General features: G+C 50.0%; 1 protein-coding gene across 1 annotated transcript; it reads right to left on the reverse strand.

Moving 5' to 3' along the window:
* Positions 1–439: 439 nt before the first annotated feature.
* On the reverse strand, positions 440–6,337 carry ARSI (arylsulfatase family member I). The gene is made up of 2 exons (XM_054488260.2): positions 5,496–6,337; positions 440–2,044 (listed from the first exon to the last, which is right to left on the reverse strand). Exons 1-2 carry the CDS (start codon positions 5,804–5,806, stop codon positions 646–648), a joined length of 1,710 nt encoding a protein of 569 aa, XP_054344235.1. The 5' UTR covers positions 5,807–6,337; the 3' UTR covers positions 440–645.
* Positions 6,338–23,159: the final 16,822 nt, after the last annotated feature.

Here is a 23,159-nt window from a genome sequence, read left to right on the forward strand (position 1 = left end):
CAGTTAATGGCCCAGCCAGTTTCTCTGGGTACTGGAGGGGCCAGAAGAGGAACTTTGCACCACAGTGCCTGACACCAGTCTGACCCGAGGACTGGCCCAGGCCATGTGAAGACCCAGGAAGGTCAACTACCCCGACCCCTACGCTTCCACCCACAGCGCTCGGGGGTGTCTGTAGAGAGCAGCCAGATTGCCATGCTTCAGCTGGGGGCCAGGCTTGGAGTTGCCTCCAGGCAACTCCCAGACACCACCATAGGGATCCCATGTTAAGGGGGAAGCCTTAAAGGAGTTGTCAAGTGGTAAGGCCGGCCAGGAACTCCACCGTGGCCCCAGGCTCCAGGGCCACACCAAAGAGTCACAAAGTCATTAGAGCTCATTTTACAGATGAGGAAACTGAGGCCAAAAGCTTGTGTGGGTCACCTGAGGTCACAGAGCAAGTCAGTGAGGAGGCAGGACTGAGACACAGGCATCCCAGTCTGGTTTATTCCCACCCACTCCTAACCAGGTTCCCCAACCTGTTCAACCAAGGGACTCTACACCCTCCAACTCCCTGTAGATGGAGACGTGACAGGCTTCTCCCTGAGAAACAGCAGGGCCAAGCTGGAGTGGGGAAGATCCTCTAAAGGACAGTTTTCTCCCTCCCCACCATCAGATCCGTTGGGACATTAGCCTGGTGTTGAGTTTACGGAAAAAGGATCGAAGCTTGCAAATCTTGCATTTTTTCTTGCGACGACCCCGGGAGAAGCTTCGAGCCCTCCCTTCCTCTTCCTCCTCTTCCTCATCACTGGCCCAGGGCCCCCAAGCACCCCCATTAAAGTCAGGATGAGCCCGAGGGTTCTCAGCTGGGTAGCGTACCGGGATGGCTGTGCGGTTATATTCGGCCAGGCGAGCCAGCAGGGTGCGGACCACATCAGGCCGCTGGCCAGCCAGGTCCTCCCGTTCATAAGGGTCAGCACTGATGTTGAAGAGCCACACGGCCTGGCGGACACTGGCCATTCGTTCCAGGTTCCACCAGCTACCCGGGAAGGTGGCCAGTGTCTGCGGTGGGATCCAATCGCCATAGCCGGGGTCTCCTGTCAGCAGCTTCCACTCACCCACGCGGATGGCAGCCTGCACAGCGGTGTTCCAGATGCCAAAGCCGCCCTCCAGGGAGCCATGCTGGGCATGGTTGTAGAGTGGGTCAATGTTGTGCAGGATCTCCGTGCGTGGTGAGGCCCGGCCCTCGCTGATGGCCGGCCACACGTTGTAGCCATCTAGCCCATCGGCTGCTGAGGTGGTGCCACCTGCCAGACCCACCAGGGTCGGGTACCAGTCAGTGATGTGCATCAGTGCCCGGCTTGTCCGTTGCTTTCGCTTGAGCAGGGGACTATGGACAAAGCCTAGGCCCCGCACGCCACCTTCCCAATAAGTGCCCTTGCGTCCTCGGAGCGGCCAGTTGCTGCCCCCCGAGAAAGTCTGGCCACCATTGTCACTGGAGAAGATGATAACACTGTTGTTGTAGAAACCATAGCGCTTGAGGGCCCAGGTGATGTTGCGCACAGCCTCATCCATGCAGGTCACCATGGCCGCGTACTTCCTCCGGGCCACGTTGCCCATGGTGCGGTAGCGGTACAGGTACTCACGAGGGGACTGCAGGGGTGTGTGTACTGCCTGGAAGGCCACATAGAGGAAGAGGGGCCGCTGAGGGCTGTGGCTGGCCAGGATATGGCTGGCGCGCTGGGCGTAAAGCATAGTGGAGTACTGGCCGCTGAGCCCCCAGGCCACATTCTCACCCTCGTGCAGGTCGAAGCCGCACACGCCTGGGCCATCACAGTTGTCATAGGTGTAATAGTCCACATTGCCCGTGAGCGAGCCCAGGAAGGTGTCGAAGCCCCGACGGGTGGGCAGACACTCCTTCCGATAGAAGCCCAGGTGCCACTTGCCCACCATATGGGTGGAATAACCTGCCTCCTGCAGCTTCTGGGGCAGTGTCACCTGGTCCAGGGGCAGGCAGTTGGGCTGCTGTGGGCGGATGATGGAATGCTGGAGTCCTGTGTGGATCTGGTACCTGGTGGGGAGGAGGGGAAGGCACAGAAGGCACAGGTAAGCTACAGAGCATTGCTCTGGCCATCCAGTCCCCAGTACCACTCTGAGGTGGGCTGTGGTCCCAGCACTACCAGCAAAAATAATAACAGTAACCACCAGGTATTATCTAATGTGCTAAGCACCTCAAATGCATTATCTCATCGAATCCTCAAAATCACTGGAAGTAGATCATATTGTCATTTTACAGATGAGGGGACTGAAACTCAGAATGGCTAAGCCACTCACCCAAGATCACACAGCTAGGAAGTTGGAGAGTTAAAAGTTGAACCCAGGGTAATAACGACAATAATAATAGCTAATACCGAGCACTCACTGTGAGCCTGGCATTACAGTAAGCCTCTTATGTGAATTATCTTACTAAATCCTCACCACAAATTCAGAGGTACATATTATTGTTCTCATTTTCCAAATAAGGGAACTGAGGCTTGGTAAATTAAATTAGTTGCCCGGTGACTCACACGGCTAGTAGTTGGAGTGGGATTTATAACCCAAGCAATCTGGCTGCAGACTTCAGAGTCCCTAAGCTCTAAGCTATTAACTTGCACTGGGGCCTAGAGCAAGCCCTGCTTTCCCAGGCAAACTCTTACTCACTCTTCAAAGCTCAGTCCAAATGTTATCCATGCTATAAAGTCTTTCATAACTCTCCCAAAGAATTAGTCACTTTTGCTTCTGGGTTCCCCTAGCATTTAGTATACACCATCGTTTTCTTACTTGGCCATGGGATTATATTTGTTTGCACATGCTCTTGCGCCCAGTGACATGTGATGGGACTGTCCTTTATTCAACCTTCTATTCCTAGCACCCAAGTGATGTTCAAAGAGCACTCAATTATTTATGAAATGAATGAATGAATGACACTCAAGAGGGTTTTAGAGCCAGAAGGGACCCAATTCATTCTCTAGTTTACTCACCTCATCTTAAAAAGGACCTAAGGTCTTTTTAAGGGAAGGGGAAGGGCCTTACCCGAGGTCGCTCGGTGGTCAGGAACAGAGCCAGGACCTGAACATAAATCCAAGCAGAGTCTAAGCAGGGACTCTTTTTCAGCAAACTGGGCTGCCGTATCTCTTCCCACATGGGGGCCTCAGTTTGCTCCTGTATAGGAGTTGGTTGAAATGGGAAATCTCTAAGACTCGTCTAGTTTCCCAGTTTTTTAAGACCAGCTCCCAAGTGCCTGCCTGTGAGCTCATATGACCCCTTGATCCAGGCTATCACCCTGAGGCAGGAGTAAATGGTTAGGCAAATCCTGAATTCCTCATTTATCCATTCATATCCCATCTTCCCCCTTCTGCGGTCAAGGCTCCCACGTGATCTGCTTATGGTGTCTTGCCTTTACTCAAGTCTTGAAAGTCCCAGAGTAAATAAGAAGCCTGGAACTTCACAAGTATGTTAAAATCCCACACCTTTTTCTCACCCCCAGCCATCCAAATTAAGCCAAGCCCTGAATACCTGACATCTTTAACCAGAGCACAGGAGTGAGTTTCTCTGTTTTGGTTTCCTTATCTTAAAGCTGTTATTGTTGTTAGCTATAATTAGCTACTACCACCATTTTTAACACTATGTGCCGTACACATACATTATCTCATTTAACTCTCATTTTAAAAACCTACAGGGAAGTCTATTACCACCCCCATTCTACAGATGATAAAACCAAGGCCCCCAAAAGTGCAGCAATGACCCAAGTTCAGACAGCTGACAAGCAGTGGAGCTAAGCTTTGAACCCGGGTCCACTCAAGTCATGCTCAAAATCTTTTGGTGATAACAGCCTCTCCAGGCCTCAATCAAGCTAATAAATTATTGGATTTGATATGAGAAGTGCCCTAGGGCCCTGAGTCCCAACTGGGCCTGTCTTCATAGAGGTGGGGTGCTGTGGAGTGCTGGCTTGTAAAGCGGATGGGCCAGCTAAGAGTCACCAAAGCCCACCTGCAAGTGAGTCACATGAGAAACTTTGCCTCTCTCCAGTGTCACAAAACACAACTGGATGTGTTAACAAACACTAACGAGGGCTGTAAGCATCAATGAGATGGAGCCAGCTGCAGGGGGTGGAGGGCAAGCACTGGCCGGCCATGTTCAGTTAGCTTCACACATCAGGGGACTGGAGCACTGCCCTGCTGCTGTCTGCTCATTCCGCTACTTAAACCAAAAGTCACCCCTTAGGACAGAAACGCTAAGTTGTGTATAACTCTTGGGAATGCAGACTCCTCCACCCTCTTCTGCAGGTCAGCATTGGTCTTCACCACTACACCACCATCCTGCACCACCACCCCAACCCATACACACCCCACGCCCCCCTTCTTTCTTCTGTTCTCCTTCTGGTTCCTGGATCTAAACGCTGGGTGCCAGATCGAAGGAAGAAAGGACACCATTTGATGCCCAGCTCCAGGACCCCTGCCAAACACCTGGCCTCTCAATCCTATCTCCCACAGACCCTGAAGTTGGGCACGGGCACCAAACTAGGCCCTCCCTGAGTCCTTGCCTCAATTTCTCCCATCCAAGAAATAGTGAGACTAAGAAACAGGGAGACTAAGGCTTCTGGTTCGTGAGATCACACTAGTGGCTCTTGGGTGGAACTTGGGAGAAAGCATGCCTTGGACCCCATCCAAGGAGAATTAGCTTCAGCACTGCCAAAGGATTTTCTCCTAAGTGGCCAGAGTTTGCCTTCCATACCCCCACCTCCTGTTTCCCCGCTCTTTTAATCCTGTAATCCTGCTGCCTCGCCTGTGGACATTTCCTTGTGGAGGAAGCAGCATGTCTACTTGGGGCTCCCAGCCAACTTGGGAGGATTTTGCAGATGAAAAAACAGAGGCTCAGAGAAATGAAGTAACCACCCTAAGGCTACACAGGTCATGGTATCCTATGTGTCTTTCTCTTCCACCTATCAATTCCTTGGTCTTCTCCCAATGTATTCATCAAGCAATATGGGGGCCTGAATCCCTCAGGAGACATAGAGGCTGCCATATATTGACAGCCAAGCAGGTTACACGCAACTCATTCCAACTTTGCCACTCCTTTTCAAGATGAAAACTGTTCTTTGCTCCATTTTATGGACAAGAAAACTGAGGCTTAGAGAAATTAAACGGCTTGCTCAGAGTCTCAGGGTCCATAAATAGAAGCAGCAATAAATGTCAGAGGCTGCCATGTTCCTCTAACAAAGGGATGACCGGATGTCTCCATGTTGTGTGGAATGTGAGTGTCCTGGATCATCAAAGCAAGAAGACCTCAAAGATGATGAAGCCCATTCAGTGTAAAGGAAGGGTAATTGAGGCCTAGAAAGGGCAAGGGACTTACCAATGATTACACAGCCAATAGGAGATTTCCCAGATCCCAGCATGGGGTGGTACTGGCAGGAGAAATCTATAAACTGGGTTGATTTGGGGTTTAGATGCCCAGCCCCCGGGGCCTTGAGCCACGCCTACCTGCCAGTGAGGAGCTGGCTCCGCGAAGGCGTGCAGATGGGCTGGATGTAATAATTCTCCAACTTGACCCCCTTGGCCGCCAGCCTGTCCAGCGTAGGGGTCTCGATATCTGAACCATGGTAGCCCACGTCGTGGTAGCCTTGGTCGTCTGTGAGGATGAAGATGATGTGGGGAGGCTGGGGCGGAGCGGCCGAGGGCTGCTCGCCAGCCTCCCCGGGCCCGTCGGCCACGAGGCTCGGCTTGGCCCAGTCCCAGGACAGGTAGCCGAAGCTGAGCAGGCTGACCAGGGAGAAGCCAGTGAGGGTGTGCATCGCCAAGCCGGCCTGCGCGTCCCGGCGCGCCGGGCTCCTGGGGCCTCACCACCTCGCGCGCCCAGGGCGCACCACCGGCCCGCCGGCTCGGATGCTGCGAGGGAGTTCAGCGCCTCCCGGGGACGGCCCAGTGTCTGGTCCGGGACTGGCTGCCGGACGGCCGGGCCGGATCTGCTCGGCCGCAGCGGGGCGCTCTGGGGAGGTCAGGCCAGCTCCGAGCTGCTTCCCGCTGCCTAAGCGCCGGCCCTGCGCCGCCTTTGCTCCCTCTTCCCCAGCTCAGCCTGGCCAGCCTGAGACGCGGCGTGGCAGCTTCCAAAAAGTTCTCTCTACCATCCTCTGACTCCCCTCTTCCTTCTTGCCCTGGATTTCTCCCGCCTCCTAATTTCTCTCTCCTCTGCTTTCCCGGCCTCTCGCCCCACCCGGAGTCCTTAGAACAGCCCAGCTCCCTGCAGGGAGGTGGGCAGGACCCCAGAGGGGAAGGGAGGGAGGCATGAGTTGGGCGGGTCGAGGGGACACGGCGGGAGAGAATTCGAAAAAGTTGTAACATCTGCCGGGTCGGGCCGAGCCCCAGGTGGAGGGGCGGGACGCAGAGCAGCGGCTCCACCTCCCGGGCGGGAAGCCCAGGCCCTCTCGGCCTGCTGGCTCCAGCGCCCGCCCCTGACCGGGATGGGGAAAGGAGGGAGTGGGGCTGCTTGGAATTCGATGGAACAGCTCCGGAACGGCCGGGTCAGACATTCCTCGATCATAGAGTCTTAGCCTCTCTGAGTGCCAGCCCTGGAAGGAAAGCCCATCATTTCCTAGTCCAATCGGGTCATTCTACAGATGGAGAAACTGAGGCCCGGAGATGAGCCTCAAGGCGTCTAAGTCACAGAGCAAGTCAGTGGCTATGTCTCTAAGGCTCACCGTGGCTGTTGGAGTGGCGGCTCCCTTCGGTGAGCCGGTAGAGAAAGCGATGGAGAATGGCAAGCACTTTGGCAAGCCCCCGCGGCTGGAAGTCAGGAAGCTTGGTTGTAGCTTTGCCAGCTCTCCTCTCCTCAACCCCTCCCTCCTCCTCGTTCTGCAATTCCCAGCTAGAATCTTAGAATGCCAGCGCTGGAATCCAGAGGGCAGGGGCTGTTTTATCTATCTTGTATCCACAGGGTGCAGCACACAGTATAAGCTCAATCAGTATGTGTTGCATGAATGAATGGATGAATGGGCCCCAATGGTCACCTAGGCCAGCCTACCCAAGGAAACCCCCACACCAGAGAAGGCAAGCTTGGGGGACTCTGGAACCCGATGAGCATCATAAATGAGGAGAGCAGGAATAGTTGTCTTGCCCTAAGGAGACACAGGGGCTGCAGCAAGTTAAAAACCACAGCCTGGCTTCCAGCTGACCACAGTCAGGCAAAAATATAGACCAGTGTTTCCAAATCTTCTGATTTTTCAAGAGGAATACCCTCTTTATCTATTAGGAGAACTATTCCAATTGTGAAATGTTAGTGACTAATTGAAAGCAAAATTTAAGCACTTTGTAGGCCAAATCAAACCTCTCCCAGGAATATATCAGACCATTGGTGCCAGTTTGCAAGCTCTGCTCTGCATCATTGTTTTGCAAAATTTTACTAGGCTACATTTTTAAATGGAAAAACTGGGCTAAACAAAACCAGTTAGGCTTCTTTACTTCTAGGACTTCAAGTGTTTAACATGCACACTGCTGATCTGCAGGAGGGGCTGGTTAAGCTGTATTTCCCGGTGTTATGTTACCATGGACCCTCTTTCCCGCTCCCCCCACCCCCCAACCAGCTTCTTGAAGGGCCAGTGTTTGGGGACTGTGGGAAGCAAAGACTGCCCAGGTGCATCTTCTCTCCTAGCATCTTTCCCCTGCCAAGATTCTGTCATGATCCTTTCCCTCTTACTTAAAACCACTGCGTGTGGGGAAAGAAACCAGACCTCCAAAATAGCAGCCCGTGTGAATCTGCATTTTGAAATGAGGGCTGCGTGGGGCCAGCCGCTCCCATTTGCTCAAAGCCCCATATTTAGGGTGACCAGATTTATCAGAAGGGAAAACTGAGCTTGTTGTTCTGGCAGAAGACATGTTGAGGACAGACAGGAAAAATACAGCCTCCTGAGGGGAAGGCTGCTAAAATGGTGCTTCCAGAGGCTTCCACAAGGCTGTCTGTCCTGGGGGGTCGAAGTGGAACGAGTCACCAGAGGTCAAGTGGACTAGGGTTTTGCATTCTTTCTATTGCCCCAGGGCAAGAGGAACTGGGCAAGGCTGCCTCCCTTCTACTCCAAGCACAAAGAGAAGCAGCAAGGGGATGGGGTGGGGGTTCCACCTGGATCAAAAAAGGCCCAGGGAGGCAAGATCACAGGCGGCAGACCTCTGTGGGGCTGTCACTGAGACAAATAGTATTTCAGAATTCAAGACAGTGGGCTCTGCTGTCAGACTATTTGAGTTCAAATCCTGCCACTCATTTGGGGTCTGGCCTTGCACAAGTTATTTGACCTCCCTTAGCCTCAATTTCTTCATCTGTAAAATGGGATAATAGTATATATAAGATCTAGTACAATGCTCAGTAAAGTGCCCAGCACACAGTAAGCACTTGGTGAACGTGAACGGTTATGATGATTGTTCTCTGTGCTTTTGAGAGGAAGGACTAAGTCCTGTGGGTGAAAGCTACAGGAAGACAGATTTCAGACCAATTTAAGGGATTGCTTTTGTAGGAAATCTGGCCACCTGCTTAATAAAAGGATGACAGTGACTGGTGAATCACCATGTGGAGGGGAATGGGTGGACCTCGGGCCCAACTCTTGTTCCCCAATACTTACTTTTTTCTTAAGAGTCTCCATAATCACCAAAACCCACAGAGGCCTCAGAGAGCACTATCCTCCCTCTATCATTCTAGGGAAATAAACACTGACCCTCAGCAATTCCAATGATGCCATTACACAGCTGGGCCAGGCTGGAACATTTAAACCAGACACTTCCAAAGGCTCAAGGATGACAAGGAGGAAATAAACACAAAGTGTAATGTGAATCGTGGTCATATAGCTTTCAAGATTGGCTCACTTATCTTCCCTTTGTGTTCTCTACAAGACAAGGTGCTTACCTGCCTTCTTCCCTGGGACAATGTCCATCAGCCCTACCCCAACCCACACAGACTCTCAAAACTCCAGCATGTCTCAAGTTCAGGCCCAAGAATTAAGACTTAGAGACACAGACGTTCCCTCTCCAGCAAGCTAAACTAGCCTTTTCAGTTTCTGTCTCAGAACTCAGCTGTTTCCAAGACAATTGACAAGAGGAATGTCCACCCCACATAGGAAAGATCTGTCCTCTCATTCTCACAGATGTGTTCTCCCTTAACCCCCAAACGACATCCACATTAAAACACTACAAAAAGCCTAATATCTGCATACAAAATGCATTTCAGATGTGGCAGGGTGTAGTTTTGTTACTTCCTGTCACAGATTTCCATTGATGAAATCAGACTTCAGAAAGTACTGAGCTTCCCATTACTGGATCCATGCAAGAAGGGGGTTAAAGTGCCTGTCTATCCAGGAGATAAAAGAAGAGATTCCTGAACTAAAAAGAGGGGAGCAAAATGAAAGGACTTTGAAAGCTCTTTCCCATTTGAAAATGTTACGATTTGAATTATTTGTTCCCAGACAACTTTTTAGGGAGCGGAGATATAAAAGTGAAAAACTGGGTTAGTTGGTTTTGTGGCTTTGTCTCTCATTGCTATTCGTGTGTATGTGTGTGTGCATGTGCGTGTGTGTGTGCATGTTAGTGGCTAGGTATATGTGTATGTTTGGCCGTCTTTGAACTAAAATTATCTAAGTACCAATATTATTTCCTTCTGATTTATTGCCCTTGGCAAAGACCTTACGCATAAATTATGCATGCTGTCGTCCTCTCTCTCGGGGTCAATTTGTCTAGGCTGGATCAAATCAAAGACCAAAAGAAAACATAGAAGGCCTCTGAACACTCAAAATATCACAGAGTTCAATCACTTAACTCAGAGGAGAGCTCCTCAGGCCTTCCTCACTCTTAAGTCTACTGAGTCTTACTTCATTCACAATTCTTATAAGGCCAATCATTTCCTTTCCCAGTCCAAGAATATTAGAAGCAGCTCAGATGGAATACATAAGAAAGTGAGACACTTGCCTATTTTACAGCAAAATATGCTTATATGTTCCACAGTGAAAAATTAAGGAGAAACAAAGAATAAACAAAAATGTCAACCTGATGAATTCCAAAAGCCTGGGAGTTTGGGGTTTATCGGTGCAGGAGCTGAGAACTATATTCACCTGAACAGACCCAGAAACATCGCCAAATCACCGTCCAGCACAGAAGTGAGAGTTTAGATCTCTTTTTAAGAGTTGAGAATCTCTTTTTAAGAAAGCCAGAAAGGCATCATCTGTTTTTTAAGGTTTCCATCTAAAATGGTTAATATGAACGGTTCATAGTGCAAGGTCAGCTTCAGTTGCAGAACATCCTCTCTGCAGACACAGGCTCAGTGAGGCAGCAACATCTTCAGCGGGTTCCATGGTGTTGCTGGAGGTCATTCTCAGCTGCCCAACAAGAGTGCTCTCCCTCCCCAGTGGCAGGCCCCTCTCATCCACCTTCCGCCTCCTCTGTGCAGCCCACTGAGGCCAGCATGGTGTTATCCACACTTCAAGCCCCACAAGCTTCACTAGCTGGCAAAGATGTGTGGGACTCAGTGTGGAAGCAGAGAATCCCACTCTGGTGCCCTCTCTGACAACCAGGCCATATCCCTCTAATGAGCAGGTCTTTCTATTGGAAGAGAAAACTCTACACGTTCCCTTGGTCAGCTAGTTTAATGACCACTGGCTCTTACCGTAACTCCCACACTCTCTGCTTCAGCATCGTTCATTATAATTAATTACTGATTAATGGAAAGGCCAGAGGTGTTTAAGGAAGCCATACTGGCTGCATTGTGGAGAATGGATTGCAGCACCCGTGGTATGGGTCCACGCAGGAAGTCCACGCAGAGACACGTCTGCCCGATGGGTTGCTCTCCACAGAAGGCAGGCTGAGGGGGTATCTGAGAAGGTATCTAACATCTTCTTGGATATTACTTGGGCAAAATGGTGCTGGGAAGAAAGGGGTTTTCCTCCTTGATACTGGGGCGCCTACTTTAGCCTTTCTGGGGCAGACATACATCCCCCCTCTGACCCTCGCTTCCAGACCTCTGGGTGATCTCACTGAGTGCCCTTGTCTTAGTGATCAGGATCCCTATATCAGGTCTTTGAGCCAGGAGTGGCAAGAGCCCAGGTACCCATGGCCTCCTTGTCTTTAACCCTTCATAGGGCCCAGCCCTGGCATTTCAATGGCTCCTTTCTCTGGCGTTCAATGAAACATTCTTCCGAGAAGATTATTGAAAGCAGAGCTCTGGGTACACAATGGGCGCTCTGTGCTCACAGCCGCTGCCCAATCTGTTTGCCCAGCCTGACTGTGGCCTCACCTCTCCGCACACTCCCCACCCGACCCCGGTCCCACCCCAAGGCCTGCTCAAAGGGAGGTCGTATGAAAGGACTTGTTCTCCATGTTCTCAGAAGTTCCCGCCCTGGCCTCTTCCAACCTTGAGAGGAATTAGCCTAATGGGACCCAGGCCTGCCTCCAGCCCATCCATCCAGGGCTCTGCCCACTTTGATGTCCAGAGGCTTCTGTCATCACTGGTCAGCTGCAGTTTCTCTCTTATACAAACACCCCACACACACACATACACACAAATGCACACATACTTTCAAAGAAAGAGGTGAAGTCCCAGAGAATCAAATAGAGAGTGGCAGTGCTCAGATGCAGACAAACAGAGGGGCTCCCAAAAGTGAGGGTGGCAGGCTGCCCTCCAACCCCACCACGAGGGCCTTCCAAGGTTCAGGGAAGGAAAAAGCATGTTCTGGTTAAATGTGAGACTCCTAGAACTAGATCGCCTGTGTTCTAGCCCAGCTCTGCCATTTGCTAGCTGCATGACTTAACCTTTCTGTGCCCAGTTTTCTTATTTGTAAAATGGGGGGGAGAGGAAGAAGAAGAAGAAGAGGAGGAGGAGGAGGAGGAGGAGGAGAAGGAGAAGGAGAAATATATAACCTCATAAGATTGTTATGAGGATTACAACAGACAAGGCTTCTGAAGCTCTTAGCACAGTGCCTGGTATACAATTAGCTCTCTGAAAATGGTAGCTATTATTGTTTTTGTTACTAAATTTGTTGTTGTTATACTTAGATTCTATTTCTACAAGTGTATAGCCTCAGGGCAAAAATCTACATTCCCCTGATCAAGTTATTCTCCTCCAAAATTTCAATAGCCACTAGCTGCCTGAAATAAAAAGCTCAAGCGTTTAGCCTGGCATTCGGCACTAGAACTCTGCCTTCCTTGTTCATGATAATGTCACTGGATACATGTAAGGTAAATGGGTCCCATCACTACTATTACTGTTGTCATTGTCATCATCTACTATACTTGCAGAAACTGGCTTTTAGCACAAATGATAAGAGATTCTGCCTGAAATTTAAAAAAATAAATAAAATAAATAAAATAAAACCTGAATCGATACCAAATTGAAATTCGGAAGTGATAATAATAATATAATAGCTTACATTTATTGAAGATCTACTGTGCCAGGTACCATGCATAACTCTTATATGCATTATCTCACTAAATTCTTACCTACCTATAAGGTAGGTAAAATTGTTATCATTATCTGCATCGTTCCCATGGAGAAACCAAGAAACACAGACAGGGTAAGTAACTTGCTCAAAGTCACACAGCTAGAAAGTGTCAATGCCATGATTTGAATATAGGTGTCAAACCTATTGCCTGCTGCATTAAAGTCCCCACCATATGCTCTCCTGTCACCAAGCCTGTGAATGGGGTCCCCTTTGCACTTGAGTGGTTAGATGCCAACACTCCCAATGCACTGGAATGCCCTGGCAGCCCCCAGAGGCCTGAGAGGTCCGAGTGGGCCTAGGAGTGACATGAATGCATGCTCTGGGAGACGCCCTCCACCCCCTGCCACGCTGGGATCCTGGGTGGAGCTGCCTCCCGCACTGCTACGCTCCTCCGCTCCTCCGGGACCTAATGGGAATTGATCCGTCTTGGAAGCCGCTCTCAGACTTGTCCCCTGCCCTTCCCATTCCCTCCTTGAGGCTCCCTTGCCTGCTCCAACAGCTTCAGGATGTCCCAAAGCCCCTCGAGGCAGAGGCTTCCTCTGGCTTTCTATGTTCTCAGACCCAGGTGTCACCTGTCAGCTCTGCCTCCCTGTGAAATGAGAGTCAGTCTCTTGGGGCAGCAATCTTGCTGGGTTTTTCTAAGGGATAACGCAACCCAGCCCCCACTGCCTCCTGGCCTTGGCTAGACTGCTCAAAGCCAGAGATGCTCACTAATGACAGGGATGAGGCTTGCCTCTGTTCCCATGGCAACTACTGTGCTCTGCTAAGTCAATCACTTTTGAAGTTCCTGCTGGTGCGAAAGTTATTTTGCATAGAAGTGCTGAACCCTTATCCAGGAACTCTGCTCTGAGTCTTTAGATCCTTCCAGGTCTCTTAAAAGTTGATTTTCCCTTTCCCTTCCTTTGTTGAAGTCCTTTCATCTTTAAAGCCCAGCTCAAATCCCACCGCTTCCAAGAGACTTTTCCAGACCTCCTCCTCCCTTCCTTCCCTATTCAGAGTCAATCTCTTGCTCTCCATGGTCCCCTGGGGCATGTTTATAGTTCTATTAGATCACAGTCTGCTTGTTTCACAGTTATTTATGTGTCTTCTTTCTGAGCCCCTGGTGAGTGATCAGCCCATAGTAGGTGCTAAACATACATTTGTTTGAATTTATTTGAATTTCCTTTCAGGGTTTTAAATATTTTCTATTATTAATAGTACAGGCCGTTACTAATAATCCCTTACACTTGTAAAATTATTTACAGTTTATATATAGCTTCATGCTTGAGGGTACTGCTTTAAACCCCAGCTCCACCCTTCCTAGCTGTGTGACCAGTATATAAGCCTTGTAGCCTCTCTCAACCTGCTTCTCATCAGTAACGTGGATTGTGGTAAAGATAAAACTAAATGTGTAAAGGGTTTACTTAGCACAGGGCCAGATGTCCAGTGATCCTTCAATAAATGATAATTATTATCATAACTCATGATCTTGTTTGGACCTCACGAAAGCTCTAGGATGTTAAAAGCGGCAGGAATTTTGTTAGTGTTGTCATTGTTATCAATGACATATGAAGAGACTGAGGCTTAGAGAAGGTAAGAGTTGCCTAAATGTTCAGACTTCAGTCAAATACTGTGATGGGCACCTATTGTTTGCCTTGCAGCTGCTCCCCTTTCTTGGAAACAGAACTTAGATTTTCTTTGATGGCTTTCCACTGACGGGTTGACTCCAGGAGCAGGCTTGAACAATTAGAGCACCAAATGTCCCTGGTCAAAGTGATTAGTTCAGGAATGCACAAGTGACCTAAGACTGTCTAGTGAGACTCAGTTCTGAGAATTTTGTTTGATTTTTGAGAACAAGATTGTTCATTGTCTCTTTGCTGCTAGACTTGGAGCAAGAAGATTAGAAGCCTGGACCTGCCTGGAGCTAACTGTAATGAAGAGAAAAAAGCAAAGTGAGAGGTAAAGACAGATTCCCAATAACACCATTTGAATACGTGGATCCTTTCCAGTCCTACCTGAAGCTAGAACTACTCACCTGGACTTCAGTTATGGGAACAATACATTCCTTCTTTCTTACACCAATTTGTGTTGATGTCTGTCACTTGCTACTGGATAAGTACCAACTACTGCGAGAATGCTGTCTTATCCACACAGAAATCAAGGATCTCTTTATCCAATTCATTCACTCAACAAGCACTTACTGAGCAACTGTTATGTACCTTTCACTCACCAGGACTAAGACTACAGTTATGGACAAGACAAACCACCTGGCCCTCTTGGAGTTGATGGTCCATTGTCATTCCCTTAGACTTGTGAAGACACTGAGGCTCAGAGAGGAGAACACCCCAAAATATGTGTCCTTCACATGATTAAGAGTGCCTCGGTCCTGAATGAAGCTGGGCTGGAGCTGAGGCAGGCAGTGGGGATTGGCTGGTCACTGGCAGGAAGAGCTGGTTTAGGGATTAGTGAGTTTCTGCTCAGCAGGAAGCTTCCAGACCAAGGCTGGCAGTTGGACCTGGAGGCTGAGCCCTAGTCCCCTGGATCCAGGACTCCAGGCAGGGGATAGTTTCCTGCAAGCAGCATGGCTCCAAGGTCTCATTTGAGGGTGTCAATTCCCATGCTCCTGGCTTTATGGGTGGATTCGCTTTGGTCTGGAATTCTGATTATGAAGGGGCCTTTCAGCATCAAGATTACCCTGGAGGGAGGTTTCTTCTCACAGGAGTTTTCAATATGCTTATCAAAGGGAAAAGCCCCATCTTATAGCCTAACCTGAGCCTAGTTTTTTCCTTTATCCTATGACCCACACTTGGGAGAACCTAGTGTCTTGGGCAAACCCAGTCTCTCAGGGCTAGGTCTCCCACGGAGGTTGTGATACCTAGAAATTGGATTTGCACTGAGCTGGCTTAGTTTGTCTGTGCCTCCTCAGTTCCTAGCACAGACCCTGGCTTATAGTAGATGAGTAAGTCTATATCTCATGAATGTTCGTAGGATTTTTTTTTTTTTTTTTTTTTTGAGTCGGAGTCTTGCTCTGTCACCCAGATTGGAGTGTAATTGCGCAATCTCAGCTCACCGCAACCTCCGCCTCCCGGATTCAAGCAATTCTCCTGCCTCAGCCTCCCAAGTAGCTGGGATTACAGGCACCTGCCAACATGCCTGGCTAATTTTTTTTTTTTTTTTTTTTTTTTTTTTTTTTTTTTTTTTTTTTTAGTAGAGACAGGGTTTCACCATGTTGGTCAGGATGGTCTCGAACTCCTGACAATCAGGTAATCCACCTGCCTCAGCCTCCCAAAGTGCTGGAATTACAGGTGTGAGCCACCACGCCCAGCCTGTTCATAGGATTTTTTTAAGATGGGGAGGGGCACCCATTCTGAGACAGATTGACCATGAAATTAGTACAGCTTAAGCTTCCAGACCCCTCCCTAGCACGGGGTCCTCTCTAATCCCTGAGGGGGGCTCCAACACGGTGTTCACATGATCATGTATCTGTGAAAGTTGAGCCCGCTATCTTAACTTTAATCAGTTGTGATCAATGACTCTTCCCTCTGACCTCCTCACTGTCATTTTTCCTCAGGACAGATGGCTTTAGAAGGACTGTGGCATTTTGGGGGTCCGGCTCACAGGAAGTTGAACTGGGGATACATGCACAGTTAAGTCAGCTGTCTCGGTATAGAAATGTCTTCCAGGGCTCTTGCTGTCTGCTGAGCTGACTCACTTGACATATTATGACACAAAGGTGCAGGCCCCAAGCTTGGATGGCAGTGTGAAGGTGTCTTCCAGTCCCTGGCAATAGAAGTATATATGTCAGAGAAGAGGGACAATTTTGAAATCTAAGGAGCCAATAGCTAAGCTGTGGAAAATTCTTCCAATTATCAGACCTGTAAAATTCTAAGCAAAAGACTCAGTGCTCAAAGATGCTTAAACAAAATGGAAATTATTTCCTGTCAGGAATATTCTACAATACAGTACATATCATTATAAATACTTACACCAAAACCTTTTTTTTTTTCTTTCTTTCTTTTTTTTTCCCTAGCCCTGGCTAGGACTTTTCTTTTTTTTTTTTTTTTTTTTTTTGAGACAAAGTCTCGCTGTGTCTCCCAGGCTGGAGTGCAATGGCATGATCTCTGCTCACTGCAACCTCTGCCTCCCGGGTTCAAGCGATTCTCCTGCCTCAGCCTCCCGAGTAGCTGGGACTAGAGGTGCACACCACCATGCCTGGCTAATTTTTGTATTTTTCATAGAGACAGGGTTTAACCATGTTGGCCAGGCTGGTCTCAAACTTCTGGCCTCAAGGGATCTGCCTACCTCTCAGCCTCCCAAAGTGCTGGGATTACAGGCATGAGCCACCATGCCTGGACTTCTTTTGTTTTCTTTTTCTTTTTTGGATGGATATCATGCTATGGGTTGAATTATGTCCCCACCCCTCAAAAAAAAAAAATAAGAAATGTTGAAGCTGTAACCCCACCTACCTCAGAATGTGTCAGAATGTAGACCTGATCTGGAAATAGGATTTTTACAGAGATAATCAAGTTAAAATGAGGTCATTAGGGTAGGCCCTTAATCCAATATGACTGGTATTCTTATAAAAAGGGGAAATATGGACACAGGAAGACGTGCAAAAGGAGAACACCAAGCTTTGATGAAGGCGAGATTAGCGTGACACATCTCCAAGCCAGGGAGCATCAGAGATTGCCAGCAAACCACCAGAGGCTGGGGGAGAGGCCCGGAACAGATTCCCTCATGGCCTTAGAAGGAATCAACCCTGCCAACACCTTGATCTCCAACTTTTAGCCTCCAGGACTGAGAAATTAAATCTCCTGCTAAATTTGTGGTATTTTGTTATGGCAGCCCCTAGCAAGCCAATAGCATGTGAAGGAGAATTTATCAGAAAACCCGTGTCTGTGGCCCACCAACCAGCAGCAGCATTACACACAGTGACTACATCTCATGTTTTATGCATTCCAACCATCAAAAATTAAAAAGAAAAATTCCATTAACCATGCAAGAGGGAAGAGTGGATTATTTTTCCATTCTATGTTTAGAAAATGATTACAAAACCATTTTCCTGTCAAGACTATGGTGACACCTGTGGCCAGTGCTCATCCTCCCAACACTACACTGCTCCTGAGTCTGGGCCTTTTTTCTGTTGTCTGCATCTAGGACTTCCCTGGTGCCTGAGTGTGCTCTTCGGGTCCTATTTAGAGAAACAACTGGCTGGGCTCTGCTCCCATGGGCCCAGATCTCAGGTTTGAGGTTCTAGAGAATTAAGGGGTCAGAGTGGACTGGACTGTGTCTCCAAAACTGCCCTTCTTCATCATTTTTCACTCCTTTCCTCCAGCCAGAAAATGAAATTGGAGTTATTTCCTCTCAGAACCTGAAAAAACGTTGCCTTCATGTTTGGCCATGGACAGACGAGCTGTCTCAATTACCCTGGGAAAGGCCATCTAAACATTGGCAATTCCGCTGGGTTTTTCTTTCCACCTTTTCCTCCTCCTCCTCCTCCTCCTCCTCCTCCCCCCAGCCAGACCTCCAGGCTCTCTTCCCTGCTCCACAGTGTCCTCAGGGGAACCCCAGCCCTCTTCTCCTCCACCAACCCACCTCCTGCCTGCCTTTGCCACCAGCCTCTCTGGCTTGCTATCGTATTCAGGTGACCTGCCAGGGGTCAAGTTTTCCTTAGGGTTCTGTCTGAAGCTCTTGGCTCAGGACCTGGGGAAGAACAGAGGGAACCAAAAAGTGATTCAGTTGCAGGGTCCAGGCTGGCATTTGGTGGCTGACATTGTAGATGGTTCTACCTAGAGCACCCTTGAATACAAGACTCTGAACCCAGCACCGAGCGGGCATCAGTCCGAACTCTTTGGGTGACAGAAACCCAACTTGCCAGCTTAGGCAAGAAGGAGGAATTTCCTGACTCATGTTAACCACAAGGAAGGAGACAGGATGGAATCAAGCTTCGGAGGTGACTTGAACTCTTTCCACCTTTCACCTTTACATTTCTCTGGGCGTCATTGTCATCCTTTCAGACAAGTAGCCCTCACTGTGACCAGGAAGGAACTAAGAGCCACTCTCTAGGTCCAAGTTAAAATGTATCAGAGAATTTAGACACGGCTGGTGGGAAAGTAAAATGCCCCTGTGGAAAATAGTTTGACGGTTCTTCACAAAGTTAGACACAGAATTGCCATATGACCCAGCAATTCCCCTCCTAGGTATATACCCGAAAAAGTTGAAAACAGGGATTCAAATATATGTTCCTCATAGCATTATTTACAATAGCCAAAAGGTGGAAACAGCCCAAATGTCCTTTCAATGGATGAATGAATAAACTGTAGTAAATACACACAATGGAATATTATTCAGCCATAAAAAAGAAATGAAGTCCTGATATATACTACAACCCAGATGAACTTCAGAAACATTACGCTAAGCAAAAGAAGCCACATGCAAAAGTTCACGTATCGTGCAATTCCATTTGTGTGAAATATCTGGAATAGGTAAATTCATAGAGACAGAACGTGGATTGGTGGTTGCCAGGGTCTACGGGAAAGGGAAAATGGAGAGGGTTTCCTTTTGAAATGATGATCAGTCAACAGGGTGTAGGGTGGCACTTACGAAAGAAAGGGCAGCTCCCACTGGAGTCAGGTGGCTACAGTTGAGTGTAGTCACATTCTTGCAGGGTAGAAGACAGAGTACTCTTTTGGAAAAGAGTATTTATTTATTAAACTATAGTTTAATAAACAAGATGTGACACAATCAAACATTGGAGATAGGAGAAAATTTAGAACTACTCCATCAATATGGTGGCCACTAGCTGCCTGTGGCTAGTTAGATTTAAATTAATTCAATTCCTTTTTTTTTTTTTTTTTTGTATTTATTGATCATTCTTGGGTGTTTCTCGGAGAGGGGGATATGGGAGGGTCACAGGATAATAGTGGAGAGAAGGTCAGGAGATAAACACATGAACAAAGGTCTCTGGTTTTCCTAGGCAGAGGTTCCTGCGGCCTTCTGCAGTGTTTGTGCCCCTGGGTACTTGAGATTAGGGAGTGGTGATGACTCTTAAAGAGCATGCTGCCTTCAAGCATCTGTTTAACAAAGCACATCTTGCACCGCCCTTAATCCATTTAACCCTGAGTTGACACAGCACATGTTTCAGAGAGCACGGGGCTGGGGGAAAGGCCATAGATCAACAGCATCCCAAGGCAGAAGAACTTCTAGTCAGAACAAAATGGAGTCTCCTATGCCCACCTCTTTCTACACAGACACAGCAACAATCTGATCTCTCCTTCCTTTCCCCACACTTCCCCCTCTTCTTTTCAACAAAACCGCCATCGTCCTCATGGCCCGCTCCCGATGGTAGCTGTCCCGATGGTCGCTGTTGGGTACACCTCCCAGACAGGGCGGCCGGGCAGAGGCGCTCCTCACTTCCCAGACGGGGCCGCCGGGCAGAGGCGCTCCTCACTTCCCACACTGGGCGGCCGGGCAGAGGTGCTCCTCACCTCCCAGACGGGGTGGCCAGGCAGAGGCGCTCCTCACTTCCCAGACGGTGTGGCGGCTGGGCAGAGGCGCTCCTCACTTCCCAGATGGGGCAGCCAGGCAGAGGCGCTCCTCACTTCCTCCCAGACGGGGTGGCAGCTGGGCAGAGGCACTCCTCACCTCCCAGACGGGGTGGCCGGGCAGAGGCGCTCCTCACTTCCCAGACGGGGCGGCCGGGCAGAGGCGCTCCTCACTTCCCAGATGGGGCGGCCGGGCAGAGGCGCTCCTCACTTCCTCCCAGATGAGGTGGCGGCCGGGCAGAGGCGCTCCTCACCTCCCAGACGGGGCGGCCGGGCAGAGGTGCTCCTCATCTCCCAGACGGGGCAGCCGGGCAGAGGTGCTCCTCACTTCCTCCCAGACGAGGTGGCGGCCGGGCAGAGGCACTCCTCACCTCCCAGACGGGGCGGCTGGGCAGAGGTGCTCCTCACCTCCCAGACAGGGTGGCCAGGCAGAGGCGCTCCTCACTTCCCATATGGGGTGGCGGCCGGGCAGAGGCGCTCCTCCCTTCCCAGATGGGGCAGCCGGGCAGAGGCGCTCCTCACTTCCTCCCAGACGGGGTGGCGGCCAGGCAGAGGCACTCCTCATCTCCCAGACGGGGCGGCCGGGCAGAGGTGCTCCTCATCTCCCAGACGGGGCAGCCAGGCAGAGGCGCTCCTCACCTCCCAGACGGGGCGGCCGGGCAGAGGCGCTCCTCACTTCCCAGATGGGGTGGCCGGGCAGAGGTGCTCCTCACTTCCTCCCAGATGGGGTGGCGGCCAGGCAGAGGCACTCCTCACCTCCCAGACGGGGCGGCCGGGCAGAGGCGTTCCTCGCTTCCCAGACGGGGCAGCCGGGCAGAGGCGCTCCTCACATCCCAGACGATGGGCGGCCGGGCAGAGGCGCTCCTCACTTCCTCCCAGACGGGGTGGCAGCCAGGCAGAGGCACTCCTCACCTCCCAGACGGGGCGGCCGGGCAGAGGCGCTCCTCACTTCCCAGACGGGGCGGCCGGGCAGAGGTGCTCCTCACTTCCTCCCAGACGGGGTGGCCAGGCAGAGGTGCTCCTCACCTCCCAGACGGGGCGGCCGGGCAGAGGTGCTCCTCATCTCCCAGACGGGGCAGCCGGGCAGAGGTGCTCCTCACTTCCTCCCAGACGGGGTGGCGGCCGGGCAGAGGCACTCCTCACCTCCCAGACGGGGTGGCCGGGCAGAGGCGCTCCTCACCTCCCAGACGGGGTGGCCGGGCAGAGGCGCTCCTCACTTCCCAGACGGGGCGGCCGGGCAGAGACGTTCCTCACTTCCTATACGGGATGGCGGCCGGGTAGAGGCGCTCCTCACTTCCCAGATGGGGTGGCTGGGCAGAGGGGCTCCTCACATCCCAGACGATGGGCGGCCAGGCAGAGACGCTCCTCACTTCCTAGACGGGGTGGCGGCGGGGCAGAGGCTGTAATCTTAGCAGTTTAAGAGGCCAAGGCAGGAGGCTGGTAGGTGGAGGTTGTAGCGAGCTGAGATCACGCCACTGCACTCCAGCCTGAGCACCATTGAGCATTGAGTGAGCGAGACTCCGTCTGCAATCCCAGCACCTCAGGAGGCCGAGGCAGGCAGATCACTCGAGGCCAGGAGCTGGAGACCAGCCTGGTCAACAGGGCGAAACCCTGTCTCCACCAAAAACACAAAAACCATTCAGGCGTGGCGGCGCGCGCCTGCAATCCCAGGCACCCGGCAGGCCAAGGCAGGAGAGTCACAGGAGCCCGAGGCAGGGAGGTTGCAGCCAGCCGAGATCACGGCAGCACAGTCCAGCTTCGGCAACAGAGGGAGACCGAAAAAAGAAGGAGAGGGAGACCGAAGAAAGGGGAGAGAGAGAGGGAGAGGGAGAGGAGGGAGAGGAGGGAGAGGAGGGAGAGGGAGAGGAGGGAGAGGGAGAGGAGGGAGAGGGAGAGGAGAGGGAGAGGAGGGAGAGGGAGAGGAGGGAGAGGAGGGAGAGCTAATTCAATTCCTAAATAACAATAGCCACCTTTCAAAAGCTAGTGGTACCAAACTGGGTAGCAAAGATGTAGACATTTTCTATCATTACAGACAGTTATACTGAAGAACATTAATTTAGAGACTGCAGAGTATGACTTTTTTTTTTTTTTTTTTTAGACTGGAGTGCAGTGGCACCATCTCGGCTCACTGAAACCTCCATCTCTCAGGTTCAAGTGATTTGCCTGCCTCAGCATCCCAAGTAGCTGGGATTACAGGGGCCCGCCACCACGCCTGGCTAATTTTTGTATTTTTAGTAGAGACAAGGTTTTGCCAGGTTGGCCAGGCCGCTCTTGAACTCCTGACCTCAGATGATCCACCAGCCTCAGCCTCCCAAAGTGCCAAGATTACAGGCGTGAGCCACACCGTGCCCAGCCGACTTCTTCATTTTATAGGTGAGAAAAATGAGGCCTAGAGAGATGAAGCATCTTATATAAGCACACACAACAATTTAGGGCCACAGCCATAACCAACACTCAGGGCTTAGTTTAGGAAAAGTGGAGATGATGTTTTTATTTGGGAAGAAGCTCTATTGTCTCTTGTTTATAAAAGGAACATGCTTGTTGCATGCATTTTAGAAACACTCAAAAAATATTAAGAAAAATAAAGACCAACATAATTTCCATGACTCAGAGAATGTCATAGTTAACATTTATATATATTCTTCTAGGCCTTTTTTTCCTATGCATTTCCATTCATAGACCTATATATAGATTAAAATGCATTTTATTCTGTCTCCTGCTTTTTTCTCATTTAATATATTTCAGACATTTTTTATGTCATTAAGTGTAGATTTATGCCATCATTTTAATATCTGTGAGAGATTAATTTTGAACAGGAGATTCTGCAAGACTTTTTTGAGGAAATGGCATTTGAAAACAGACCCTTGAAGAATCAGGAGGCTGAGATGGTGGCCAGAGCGTTCTCAGCAGAGGGCAGAGTGTAGACAAAGACAAGTTGGTGACAGGACACTCTGTCCATTAGAAGCTTGCTTTTGACAGATGCAAGAATCAGGGCTCAGAGAGGCAAGGTAATGTTTACCAAGGTCATACAGTGAGTCTTTGTAAAGGGCAGGGCTTGAACCCAGGACTCCCAACTGTCAGGTCTGGGCTTTGGCCTCCAGAAAGTCCAGTCTCGATTCTTCACATTGGTATTCGAAGTTTTGCATCACCTGGTTCTC

This window comes from Pongo pygmaeus, chromosome 4 (assembly GCF_028885625.2).
Source record: "Pongo pygmaeus isolate AG05252 chromosome 4, NHGRI_mPonPyg2-v2.0_pri, whole genome shotgun sequence".
Taxonomy (NCBI): Eukaryota; Metazoa; Chordata; class Mammalia; order Primates; family Hominidae; genus Pongo; species Pongo pygmaeus.